This window comes from Monopterus albus, unplaced genomic scaffold, assembly GCF_001952655.1.
Source record: "Monopterus albus unplaced genomic scaffold, M_albus_1.0 scaffold136.1, whole genome shotgun sequence".
In the NCBI taxonomy this organism is placed as follows: Eukaryota; Metazoa; Chordata; class Actinopteri; order Synbranchiformes; family Synbranchidae; genus Monopterus; species Monopterus albus.
Window position 1 is genome coordinate 1,048,828 of NW_018128016.1, and position 12,991 is coordinate 1,061,818.

General features: G+C 41.7%; 2 protein-coding genes across 4 annotated transcripts in view; both read left to right on the forward strand.

Annotated features, from left to right (window-relative positions):
• The window catches only part of vezt (vezatin, adherens junctions transmembrane protein), a 13,106-nt gene extending 5,309 nt beyond the window's left edge, over window positions 1-7,797 (forward strand). For 2 of the 3 annotated variants that reach the window (XM_020613663.1, XM_020613665.1), the window contains exons 5-12: window positions 401-685; window positions 1,540-1,698; window positions 2,111-2,258; window positions 2,769-3,127; window positions 3,634-3,827; window positions 4,391-4,497; window positions 4,637-4,844; window positions 5,206-7,797. In XM_020613663.1, coding sequence (XP_020469319.1) covers window positions 401-685; window positions 1,540-1,698; window positions 2,111-2,258; window positions 2,769-3,127; window positions 3,634-3,827; window positions 4,391-4,497; window positions 4,637-4,844; window positions 5,206-5,735 — 1,990 coding nt within the window. In that variant the 3' untranslated portion in view covers window positions 5,736-7,797. The remainder of the gene's footprint in view (window positions 1-400; window positions 686-1,539; window positions 1,699-2,110; window positions 2,259-2,768; window positions 3,128-3,633; window positions 3,828-4,390; window positions 4,498-4,636; window positions 4,845-5,205) is intronic. The other variant, XM_020613664.1, reaches the window with a different exon arrangement.
• A 1,543-nt stretch (window positions 7,798-9,340) lies between these two features.
• The window catches only part of metap2a (methionyl aminopeptidase 2a), a 7,782-nt gene continuing 4,131 nt past the window's right edge, over window positions 9,341-12,991 (forward strand). The window contains exons 1-4 of the mRNA XM_020613633.1: window positions 9,341-9,549; window positions 11,535-11,630; window positions 11,720-11,782; window positions 12,460-12,562. Of these exons, the coding sequence (XP_020469289.1) occupies window positions 9,393-9,549; window positions 11,535-11,630; window positions 11,720-11,782; window positions 12,460-12,562 (419 nt within the window). The 5' untranslated portion in view covers window positions 9,341-9,392. The remainder of the gene's footprint in view (window positions 9,550-11,534; window positions 11,631-11,719; window positions 11,783-12,459; window positions 12,563-12,991) is intronic.

Below are 12,991 nucleotides of genomic sequence, written 5' to 3' on the forward strand. Positions count from 1 at the left end.
GCCCCCCCCCCCCCCCGACAACTGTTAATAACCATATAGTGTAATACTGTTGGGATCTAAGAGTTTCTAAAATATTCTTTATTGCAGGGAAAACAGTACTGCACATGCATTCCTAATTTTCAAAGCTTTTTGACTTAAAAAAAATCCTAGACTCAAGACCTGATTGCATGAAAAGCTTTTTGATTCTAATTTTAGTTGATGTCACTTGAATGATTTCTTCAGAGCCACAGAAGACATTACAGCAGCTTTCACATCTACTTCTCAAGACCAATCAACTGACACGGTCATGTAAAATTGGTGGAATTCCCCTTTAACTCAATCCAGTAGAAATGTGAGCGTCTAAATGGTCTGATGGCAGTAAACACTTTCTGGTCACACCAGTCATGTTCTCCTCTCTCAGGGATGTGGCGGGGCTGGTCGGCCTAGCTGCAGTGTTGCTGGGACTCTGCTCCGTATCTGAGGGCCTGTGGTGTCTGACTGCAGCCCCATGGGGCCTGGCCCTGCTGGGCTGGGTGGGGCTGAGAGGAGTCGCTCTGTGGAGACAGGGCCGCATGCAGAGAGCTGTCCACACCCGAGCAACACAGCTCCAGACTCTAGTCCACAACAGCAAAACTCTGACCGGCCTGTCTCGCAAAGCGCTGCGGCTGGTGCAGGAGACCGAGGTCATCTCCAGAGGTTTCACCCTGTAAGTGGGCTCGTACCAAACTACATGATGATACTGTGAATTCATATCCTGTGTTATCTCCAACTGTCACTGCTCCACCCAAGCCTGCTCTTCAGTCCCTCCTCTGTCGACAGTGTGTTAGTTAATCTATCTCCTCTGGTAGTGTGGCTGTAGCTCTTTTATTATTTATATCACAGCAGTGCTTATTTTAGACCACTAACATTGTCTATAGAAAAACAGTGCAGCTGTAGCATTGTAGTGGAATCACAGAGTGATTTAAAGGAATAGTTTGATATTTTTGGAAATGCACTTACTTGCTCTCTTAGAGAGTGACATGAGTAGATTGGTACCATTTTCATATCTACGCCATAACAATGAAGCCACAGCCAGCACTAAGTTAGCTTAGCTTAGCAATAAAGGCTGGAACTAAATCCGCCTGTGCTTCTGCCTTCTTGTACGAATTTTTGAACAAATTAAACATATGGGGTGTTGATTATGGAACTTTAAAGGTGTTGATGGGGAGGCTGTGTTACCTATAAATGGAACCAGACTGTTTCCTCCTACAGTCTTTGTGCTAAGCTAAGATAAGCTAGCAGGCTGCTGGTTCCAGCTTCTTATTTACATTACAGATGTGAGAGTGGTTTTAATCTTCAAGTCTGACTTTCAGAAAGAAAGTGGATAAGCATCTTTTCTAAAATGTTGAACTATTCCTTTAATAGCACATCATATAGTCTTTTTTTGTAACATTTGTGTTCATGTCTGAATCGTCTGTGTGTTGTTTTTGTCTGTGCTGTCTTTAATGATGTTCAGTGTTGTGTTATGCCCCCTGCCTCTTTGGGATGTCTCCACAGTTGTATCACATTTCACTTGTCAAGTTTGCTCGACAGGGTGAGTGCGGCCAGCTCCTTTAGCAGGGCAGGGCCGGGGGTGGTGCCATGCGGCCAGCAGCTGATTGGACTGAGAAAAGCTCTGTATCGTGCACTGCGCTCAGCCTTCAGATCCTCACGTCGAGCCACCTGTCACATGCTCAAAGCATATCCTTTATGTCCAGTTGTTCTCAGCTTCAGAAACCATCCGGCTCTACCTAACAAGACGTAATACATTTTCCAAGTGTGACCAATGCTTAAATATGCTTTTTCATCAAATCGTGGTTACATATATATGAGGAGTGAAAGGGAAGTAGGACTGGGGCCTTGTCTTTGGAGCCCAGCAGCTGTTAGTAAGCAAGAGCGTCAGTTCTTTGATAACAAGGTTGGAAATCTCGAGACTTCCTTTAATGTAATTCAGAGTTGATGCTTTTTACATCATTAATAAGGATAAATGTGTTTTGAACTTAGATCTATGTGAGATGACCTATTTTATGAGGCAAAAACATAAAAGCTTGTTTTATTGTTAGAGTATGCAGCATTTTCACAAAGGCCTGGTGTGTCCTTAACTCCTTCCAACGTTCCCTCTGAACTCTGAAATCGATAATGTAACCAACTACGTGTCTGCGGTGCCTCTGAAGGAGCTGGGGCTTGGCCTGGGGATCGAGCACCTGGGTGACGAGCAAGCCCAGGAGCTGACAGACGACTACAGCCTCCCTGCCCTGAAGGTAAGGCTGAGAGTTACACCTGGGTTGCAGGTTGAGAAATGAGAAGCGGTGGTTCAGGGAGGAGGTAAGATCAAGGCCAGGGAGGAACGGTTTAACATTGCATTCCTCTGATAACACAGACTTTATTAATAATGAATTCATTTGAATGTGATGCCGCTACTTCTTAGGTTATTTTGAAGTTTAACTTCATATACAGATGTGGCTAAAAGCAGTTTCCCACAGAATTACAATTTAATTGTGGCAGTAGTTTGGGGGAGCGGAGGGGGTGTGATGCTTTCAATTTAAATGTATTTATTTTTTATTAAATATAGTAATGCTGTGCTGTTCAGCTCTCTCCTTCACACAGTCATCTTGACTTTGTGTTTTATGCTTCATAATTTTAAGTTTTCATCATAGAAAAAGTATGAAATTATTGATAGAAACTTCTCGAGCCACTCACCGTGTACTATGAAGAAAGGTTGGAGTTTGCTTAAAGCTCCACAGAGGTGCTGTTGACTTATCTCCCCACAGATGCTGTTCCAGCTGTGGGTGGGACAAAGCTCTGAATGTTTCCGCCGCCTGGCCCTTCTCCTCTCACCACAGCGTATAGAGGAGTCAGAAGAGGCCAAACTGAGAGCAGAAACCTCTCCTCCTCCTCTGCCCCCGCTGCATTGCTCCATTGCCGCAGTGACCGAGCCCCTCCATCACGCTCTGGCCAGCTGCCTCGATGAAGTGCAGCGCAGCTATGCCTTCCACCGACACTTTGAGACCCAGCCGAGGATGACGGGCTCCGACAGGATGGGGCGAGCTAGGGAGAAGTGCAGAGAGCTCAACACCCTGCACTCCTCCATCAGAAGCCTGCAGCTGCACCTCAAGGCCCTGCTCAGCGAGTGAGGCACACACAGTGGCTGCAGTCTTCAGCCCACAAATCAAATGATGAAAGTTAATCATAACTTAATGACCACTGTGGGCAGACCCACCATGTGTCTTGCTCATGCCCAGGACAAGATAAGACCTACAGCCCTCCCGGACTGGGGAGGGCTGTAGTACAATTGCTTTGACCAACTATGTCAAGTAAAATTAGGAAGATACAAATATCAAGGGTTTTTGTGACACCTGCTACTTCCTGCTACTTGGTACATTTTATATATAATTGGTACTAATCTTTATTGTCATGAGGACTAGAGGTCTAAAAAGCCAACAGGCTTTTCCAATTTGTAACTGACTACTTGCATATTAACGCTCTTTTCTGTCTAGATTTTCAGCTTAAACTGTCAAACACTGAGACACAAAGCAGTGAAGCTGCATCCTTGTTAAACCTGAGTAATATTACACAGTATGTTTCACAGGAGTTTCTTCAATAATGCTCCTCCTTTTATGTTTCCGATATCATCAGGATGATCATCCTGGAGGACGACCTGGAGAAACTGATGGTGTCCAAGGAGCTGACGGAGCTGACATGCGAGGGCTACCAGGACCTCAGTGACCGGCTGCACCAGCTGCAGCCACACATGCAGGCCAGCACCTGCTGCTGGGAGGACACTATCAGCCAGGTGGAGCGCATGCTGAGACGGACCAACGCCTGCCCAGGTGAGCTGGATTAGTTTATCTTTAATAAACAAGAAAAACTGCTGTTAAACCACTGAATGTTAGTTTTTATTCTTCGCAGAGTAACATGAAGAAAAACACGCCGTCTAAAGTTCCAACAGAGTGTCACAGTGACCAAAGTGATAATACAGACATTTACAAACACTTGCAACTTTAATAATATCTTGCAGCATCTATAAATGTTCTAAAATTAGCATTGTGCTGCTGCTGTTTTATTGGCTGCGATTTGCTATAGAGTCAACTTTTGCCTTATACGTACATTCCATGTGTCTCACAGTGTGATAGAGCACAAACAGAACAGTGTCACCCCCTCTTTACTAGTATACTGGTTGCCACAGTCATACTGGGCCTGTTTTTAGTTCAGACTTCCTGGTGATTTTACTATGACTCAAGGCCACTGCCAGTCATGAAGGAAGTAGCTCCTCCAGAATGTTGGACCAGAAACAGACCAACAAAGGAAAATCAGTTGATATAGTGACTGAGCTCCAATGCCAGGTTGTTGAGGTAATCGTGTTGCAGTAATGTTAGGTTTACACCATCTGCAGGTAATGCTGAGGGTCTGGAGCAGTGCGGTACTCCTGTATCTGATAATCCTGCTCCTCCTCCATCATACCCCCTGATCCTGGACAGAGACCCTGTGCCCGAAGAGCTGGTGAGAGCACATGCCTGCCTTTCACCTGATATCTTGTGTGCTTACTGTATGTTTACACTGAAAGTCCCTCATCACAGTCATGTGTGCAGAATATGGCCTTTAAAACTGTTTTGTCTCTTTTATCGTTTTCGTGCACCAGGAGTGGGAGGCCTATGTGTCTGACTCGGATTCTGACTGCGAAACCAGAGAGTCCTGGTCGGACATGTTGTCACCAGAGGAACGGGAACGTCAGCGTCGGGAGAGGGAAGAGTCGCGTCGCGTCCTGTCCGAGCTCAAAGTTGTTCTGGGCTTCCGTGCATCTGAGGGGGAGAGGATGAAGAGGAAGCAGCTGCTCTTCAATGACCAAGGTCTGTGCTGGCATTGCTCACATTCTTGGAATGAAGCTGATTTTAGCTGGAATAATGGGATCTGTTTCTGCTGATACTCAGGATGATGCTCGGCAAAATATTGCATCATGTGAACACGTTGTGACAGATACTGTATTTTTGGGCTGTCCATACCCAGTCAGTTTACTACTGGTCGATACACTGAAAAGTATTCAAATAAAATGCATCAAAGTCAATATGACAGCTACCTGGACACAAGCCCATCACATCAAATATGACAAATTTGTCCTGACTACATCACATCAAATATGACAAATTTGTCCATGTCAAAATTACAAATCGGTATCAGTCCAACCATGATTGATATATTTTTTCCTTGCAGCTGCTGTGACCCCTTCAGCTTGCAGTGAGAGTTCAGATCCTGCCACAAGGCCATCACACACTCCAGCCTCTCTGGCATCAGTACAAACGGGCAATGAAGAAGAAAACCACCTTTCAGAGGGCTCTGTAGGAAATGAAGGGGAGGAAGGGGAAGGAAAGGATGGCAGGATGAGGCCTGACCCCTCCACAGAGCTGCTGACCGAGTTCAGTTGTGGTTTGGAGGCAGTGCAAGGGGAGCTGGGAGGGAGTTCGGTCTGTACTAGAGGAGGAGGGGGAGCATCCGAGCTGCACCAGTATGATGGGGTGATGGAGGACGGTGAGTCACAGAATGGTCTGGACTGCTTACTGAAACCTAAAGTCCCCTCTGTCTCTGTGATGGACAGATTGACGGAGATGCACGGCTCAGAGGCCCTCAGCTTCAGTTCCACCCTGGCCGCACAGGTAGCCGCACGCTCACAGTCGCTCTTCACTATGGCGGAGCAGACGTTTGGAGATGAGGAGAGCGACAGAGGAACCCCTGAGAAGGACTAGAAATGAAATGCCACTGCTGTAACTGAGCACTGAGTAGAGACTGTATTTATGACTGATTGTCTTTTACCAGTGGGTCTGTGTTACATCTCAACTGTTTCTGGTGTGCAGATATTTCAAATTTACACCATCCGTCCATGTTACTGTACATTACCCACAATTCTTACTGCTCTTTTGCTGTTCAAACTCAGGTACCAGAACCACTAACCAACAGGACCTTACAGTGTTGAGGTCAGGAGAGCAGTGTTACAGTTCACCTGGTGACATCCACATAATGTGTTCACAATTGTTCAGTAGCTATGGAAACTGATTGGCTCCATATATAATAATGAGTAATCAGATTGTTTAAGTAGAAAAAGATCTGAGTCACTGTCTGGATGTTTGGGTCGAAGGCTAAGAGCAGGATTTTAAAATTCAGAGGTGTGTTCAGATGGAACCTGAAGATAGTGTAGATGTGATTGAGCCAAAAATTCTAGTTTTTCTCCTGGTCTGTATTAAGCTTAGAGATGAGTGTAAAAATGAGAGACTGGAAGTAAATAACAGAAGTGGAGTTTCTTGTGAGTTCTCAGTTCAGTTCAATGCTGAGATGAACACAAGCTCCCATAGACACAGCTGGTGTATCTGGTGTATCTTGGACTGGGGGACTGGTCTGTAGCTTTAGGCCAGTCACCAGTTTTGCTCTTAGATTAGTCTAATACAAGGCTAAAACTTTATTTTAAACCTAAAGATTTGCCACAGGCAGTCGGTCAGTCGCTGAAGAAGTATTCATATCCTTTATTTAAAAGTAGCAATACCACAATGCAAAATTAAAAATCCGCATTCAAAATTCAATGGAAGCCCATATGTAAATATTGTTGGCAAAATATAAAGTAGCAAAAATACTCATTCACGTCAAACTGTGAAGCTCTTGATGGATGATCTTTTAAAATCTACAAGGTTTTATCTAGAACAAGAAAGGAAAAAAAGACAGACTCTCCTGTTAGTTTTGTTGCAGGACAAGCTCCAAATGTATCACTCTTATTAGTGGCTTCACATCAGTAGCTGAGATATTTTTATACTGTGTGTAAAAATTATTTTGCTGACAGACCACAGCTTTTCTGGTTTTATTTGTTCAAATTAATGCTACAACTTCTAATAATTTTTATTTACAGTGATACTGGGATCAGTGCAGTTTATAAATGTATTTATAACTCAGTTGCATTCAGTTCACTGCTGAGTACTCAAACTCCAACTGATGTGGGATTTTTTTACTTTGTGTAGCCTTTGCACAACTCGGGGTGTGCAGAGCCTTTAATGTAGAATGCATCATATTTTATAGGCTGATCATTTGTTTTATTTGTAAAATCTAAATGTAGTGAAGTTAAAAAAAAAAAAAGAGTTTGAAATGAGCATAGTGGAGTAGAGGCATAAATTAGCATAAAATTACAAGAACTTTACAGTTGTACTGAAGGACAGTACTTTAATGCTGTGTGAATGACACAAGGCCTCGTTTCACTTTCTGTCTGAACACACCTGAACTCAGCTGACCTTATTTCTTATAAGGAAGCTGAAGAGAACTCACAAAGTGTTCTGCAAGGAGAGGAAGTATAAACCTATTTTTACTACCAGCGCTTTTATTTCTGTCCTGTTTCTGCGATCAGACACAGTGGGGGTGATGGTGACACACGCTCACAATCCTGTTTCCGGCGGCATGTTTGGAATACAGCACTACTGTATCTTGGAACAGCTAACTGAAGACTGAAACAATCCCATTTTTCCAGCATCTGTATTTACAGGGATACACTCAGCAGATGGGTCAGGAAGCCTTGAATTTGTTGAACTGTGCTGCTGTGAGGTTTAAAATCAAACACCTGTATGGGTATGGAAGTTAAAAGAGGTGGGCAGTCTGTACCTTTGTTTCATATGAGAGTCTGAGAGTCCTGATGTATGCCTGCACCTCTCCTCTGTCTTTGTTGTCACCATGTCTGCCTTGTCCTGACCCCTGCTGCACTCTCCCTCCCTTGGGGTGAGGTCTACGTTCTCCTGCATTTTCCAACATGAAATAAAATCCCATTCTGGAAGTGTTCACTGTATGCTGAAGTCTTTTCTGAAATTAAATCCTGCTCATGTTCTGATGGCTGAAGTTAAGGAAACTGGTTCGGTGGGTTATTTGATACATGTTGTGGGGTTTAGCATTTGTCTAACCCACAACAGCTGGTCTCCTTTTAAACCACTGCTGCCTGTGGAGGGTTTTACACAGACCTGCAGGGCTGGAAAGTGCATTTACTCAGCTGTACAATTTAGATTTATTTGTACTTGTTTTTATTTCATCCATCTTTATACTTCACTACATTTTAAAGAAAATATTGTACTTTATACCACTACATTTATCTAATATGTTGATTTTACAGAAAAACAACAAAATCCAACATAGTGTTATTAGGCCAGTGATTTTCTAACCTTTTAACTTCTGACCCCTTAAAACTAAGCTGTGTAGATGGGGGGTCTCCTGTTATGTTTTCATGTTTTAGATATCTGTTAGTTGTTAGCATCGCCACCAAAGACACATTTCTCCTTTCAACATGCCAGATGGTTTAATTTCAGTGATTGAGGCCTAAAGGTGTAAAGTTATATTTGACAAAAAGCAAATATAAAAGTCCAAGCATAATAAAAATACAAATATCATCAGCAGTTTTTCTCCTTTCTTTTCCCATTAACACTTTCATAATCCCTCAGATTGATTTTATGACTCTTTGGAGGGGCCTGATCCCAGATTAAACTAAACTATATCTGAAATAAAGTTAACATGAAATGCACTTGCCTTGGACTTTAATACATTCAAGAAGCTCGGCCAAGGATTAGGTCACCCATAAAGTCTGCCTACTCTTGACTGAGTAAACGCTGTAGGTGCACAGTGCACGCATTGTTTTGAAAGCATCTCACCTATTATTAACGTTTTTATTAGGTCGTTTGCTGTAATGACTTTGCCACCTACTGGTCAGTTCTGTGACTGCCACTGGTGCTTAGTGTCAACTTTATAAGGCCATAGACTTTTTTTCATTGGTGACAATGTTTAACAAATATATTTTTAATATTTATGTGCAAACGTAACATTGATTTAAACAACAGTATTTAATGTTTTCTTAATAATGGTTAATTCCATTATTACATTGGTCGCAGCATTAGTTTATTTTCTCCTAAATGTTAAAATTTCTGATTTTCTTGTTTACATTATTTTAATTGTGCAGTTGGACTTTTTATTTATATCTTACCCCAGGATACTTCATCGATCGGCTCACAATCCAGTGCTCAGGCTCCACTTCAGCTGATTTGGCATGTTGTACTTTGTGTTGCATTCAAATATTTTATAGCATCCGCAATTGTATTATAAATCGGAGTTTAATTTGGTCTAGAATTTAAAGATACAGCACACGTGTATGAAAAATTGACTCACTATTGCTATTATGTCTCTGTTTCATATAACGGAATGATGAAGAAAAATGAACACAGAATCTCCTTTTTAATGCAGCTTTGCATGATCTGCCCCGCGATAGTAGCTTTTTACAGAAACCATAGGATTAATAATTATAATACTAAAAAGTCCGAGTGTGCATAAAGGCAGCGTCACACACAGAATCCCCACAACCCTTCGCGTTTCCTCTTTCAGCAGCGTTTGTGATCATGGCGGCTGTGCTTACGGAGCAGGTATCGGATCAGAAACCAGTCCACGACCGAGAGATGAACGGCGAGGAGGAAGACAGGGAAGAGCTCGATCCGGCGGAGGAGACAGCGAAAAAGAAGAAGAAAAAGAAGAAGAAGAACAAGTCCGCGACAACAGGTGAGACTGTCCTCAGCAGTTTCATGCTAGCAGGCTAATAAAGCTAATGTTAACCTTACTTGTTAGCTAAGATAGCTACAATTACCAACGACAATGGCGGACATCATTGGGATGTACCTTCAAAATAAAACTATATGGGTGCGGAAATTAAATCATTCAGTTGTAGGGCAAATGAGTTTTATTTATTGTGCTATAGAGCAGCACGTTGATTGTTAAATTACTGTTATTCCGTTGGATGAAATTGTTGATTGTTGAGTCGTATTTAATTTGTTTGCCACGTAGTAAAATGTAAAAAAAAAAAATTCAAAATAAAAAAAATCAAAGAGTAATGTCCAGACAAGGGCAGGACGTAACAGATGTCATATTTACCGGCTGCGTTAAATGTTTTGTGGACATAGAGACAATGGCAATAACAGGGATTTTATTATTTTTACATGAGATCAACACGTTAGAGCTCACTGTAGTCTGTTTAACGTTGTAGTTATATTTTGAAGTGGAGTGTGTCCTTTAAATTGTTAGAGTTCATTGTGAGTATTAAAATTAAGAGCTTTGTGTGTTTAGTGGATATGACAGTTTGGCTGGCTGTTGTTTTGTTTTTTATTTAGATAAATGTCCTGCTGCATATTTTTATTTAATTTGATGGAACTGAGTTTTAAGCCTTGAAAATATCCCAAAGTGAGAGATTGATGTCAGTCTGTTTGGAAGGACAATGCAGAAATATGTGCTTTTTAGACTCTGAACGACTGAATGAGCTTTTGATCAACATGGTCAGTGGTATATAAGTTAGTTAATTGTTTTAAAAAAAAATATGGCAAGCTGCATGTGGATTTTCTTACTAGCTTACTGTGATGATGTTAGTCAAATATAGTCATATTTTGACTGATGTGATACTTGAGGGCACATACATAAGACAGCTGTTTTTATTAAGGTCAGTTTTTAGTGACAAATCATTGATGGCTTGTTTTTAAATTTCACTGACACTGACTTTCAAGACCAAGCTCATTTTTCAAGTCATACCGGAAGCACCCTGGTCTAACATGTGGACTTGATGCTGATCCTCATTAGCCATGCGGGCTGAGACCAGTGAGGGTCGCAGCTGTGGCGCCTCTCAGGATTCATGAAACACAGCAGGTTTCAGTCAAAACCACATCCAGGAACAGTGATATTTAACACAGTCCACACTTAAAGTAATTTACTGCTGATTTTGAGAGAAACTCTGTAATCCAACTGGTCCCTGTAGTCACTGTTCTCCTGGCAGACTGTGCTGAACCTCAGCCAAGTTTCCTGTTTCGTAATTCCCCTTTTGCCAGAGTTATTATGTAAGGAAAGAAGAGCTAAAGATTGTTTGTTTAATAAATCAACCACACCAAAACACTGAACCTTATGCCACTTTTGTTCCCTATCCACTTCAAACCAAACTCCCTCCAATTACATTTTACTAAACCATGAAAGTTGATTCATGATGAGTGTGTCTTCTCTATTAAATTTATTTAAGTGGTTTTGTTAATCCTTTTTTTATTACTGTGTGGAAATGTTACTTGAGTGCTTGTTTGTTGTGGAGACAGAAAGCATATTTGTATTTACCCTTTAAAACTGTCACTGTTTTGGGGCACAACAAAAAGCAACCAGTTTCAACTAATTATGAAAGTTCAGATTTAAATGTGAAAATATTTGTTGGTGGTCAGCAACATGCACTTCCTCTAAGATTGTGCTGAAATAATGTAAAACTCGTGTCTAAAGAATTTTCTTGGTATTTTCTTTTAAACATTCTGCATTTTTTTCTTAATTTTCTAACCTTTGCTGCTGTGAACTATTTTTAAGGAACTGGCTTTATGGGATGATGGCACTCTGCGAATGAATGGTTTTATTGCACATAATACCACCTTTTGTTGTTCTGTTTCTGAGGCTTCCTCTGACGCCAAATGCTTCTGCCACAGATAGCTGATTACTTATTGCACTGTGCAAATACACCTGTCCTGCTGCAGGCACCGAGGCGGAGGCAAATGGAGTGGCCGAAGTGACCAAACAGCTGGAGAAGCAGGCAATAGAAGACAAAGACAAGGAGGAGGAGGGCGAGGAAGGTGATTGTCCGACATCTGATAACACACTCCTTATTTGTTTGTAACAAATATTAGATGTTAGTATAACAACTGTGTCTGTGCTCGAACAGATGGAGATGACGGAGAAAACTCAGCAGGGAAAAAGAAGAAGAAGAAAAAGAAGAAGAAAGGATGTAAGTTGATATCTCATTTGTTACGGCTGCAGAAGTATGTTGCGAGTATGGCTGCGTTCATACCAACATTTGCTGTGCATGAAAACACAGGCTTTCATATGAGTAGGAGAGGTACGCCCAGCGTGAGTCGTACACACCACTGTACTGTGCTTTGGCCCTTTATGCCTGTGTGCTGGACACAGTTGTGGCTGGAGGCATCATGTTTTCAAGTTATCTGTCAGATTCTCATGCATTGGTACAGTGTCCACCTGGGTCCTTTTTAGAAACAGTCTCTTAACTGAAGAGAGCATGTTTCTCACTGGAGAGTGTCTTCTAGAATCACGTCAATGTAGTGGTAATTACTATTTTGCCAAAAAAAAAAAAAAAAAAGCTTAATATCTGTATTAAATGCCTTCAGACCCTTCACTACTTATGTTATGAGCCTGGACAGACATGCATATAAACTGCAGCTTGACTGGTTGGTGAAGGCATACATCCACAAATCAGTAATTTAGTTAAATGCATGACTTCCTGGATCGTATTTTGTCGTCTCATCAACCACCTGGTGTGAATACAGCTTTAAGCTCTGCTACATACAGCCGTCCAAACTCCAGTTTCTGGTGATGATGTGAATTCAAGTCCTCACTCTGAGACCTCACGGAGTCACTTTGTTGGCTGTTTTTCTTGTTTCTTTTCAGCCAAGTCTCAGACTGATCCCCCGTCTGTGCCCATCAGTGAGTTATACCCAAGTGGAGTGTTCCCTGTTGGGCAGGAGTGTGAATACCCCGCCCCACAGGACGGGTAAGAACACATGCAGCTAGTTTCTTAGATGTTATCAATCATGGTGAAAGTAAAAGTTAATTTTAAGCATTGTTGTTTATGACTCAAAGGAAGAAGCGATTTATTAAAATCAACTACTTAATTAATTAGCTCATTGGTTCAGCTCTGTACTGAACAAAACTTCTGCTTTCAGCCCATGTGTCCTGGCTGCCCCTTGTTCTGAATAAATAACGTCCATTATAAAAGTAAATCTGTGAAATAACATGAGGAGGAACAAACAGTGAGCAGTTGTTTCTCTGCTGTCAGACCAGTGAGATACTCCCACTTGTAACCAGCAGAAATGAACCCAAGAGTCAAAAAGGAATATTTTTACAGAAAAATTAGATATGTTTACCTTTTGTTTTCTTGTAACACACTTATGATTTGTGTTAGTTATAAAGTATTTGCAGG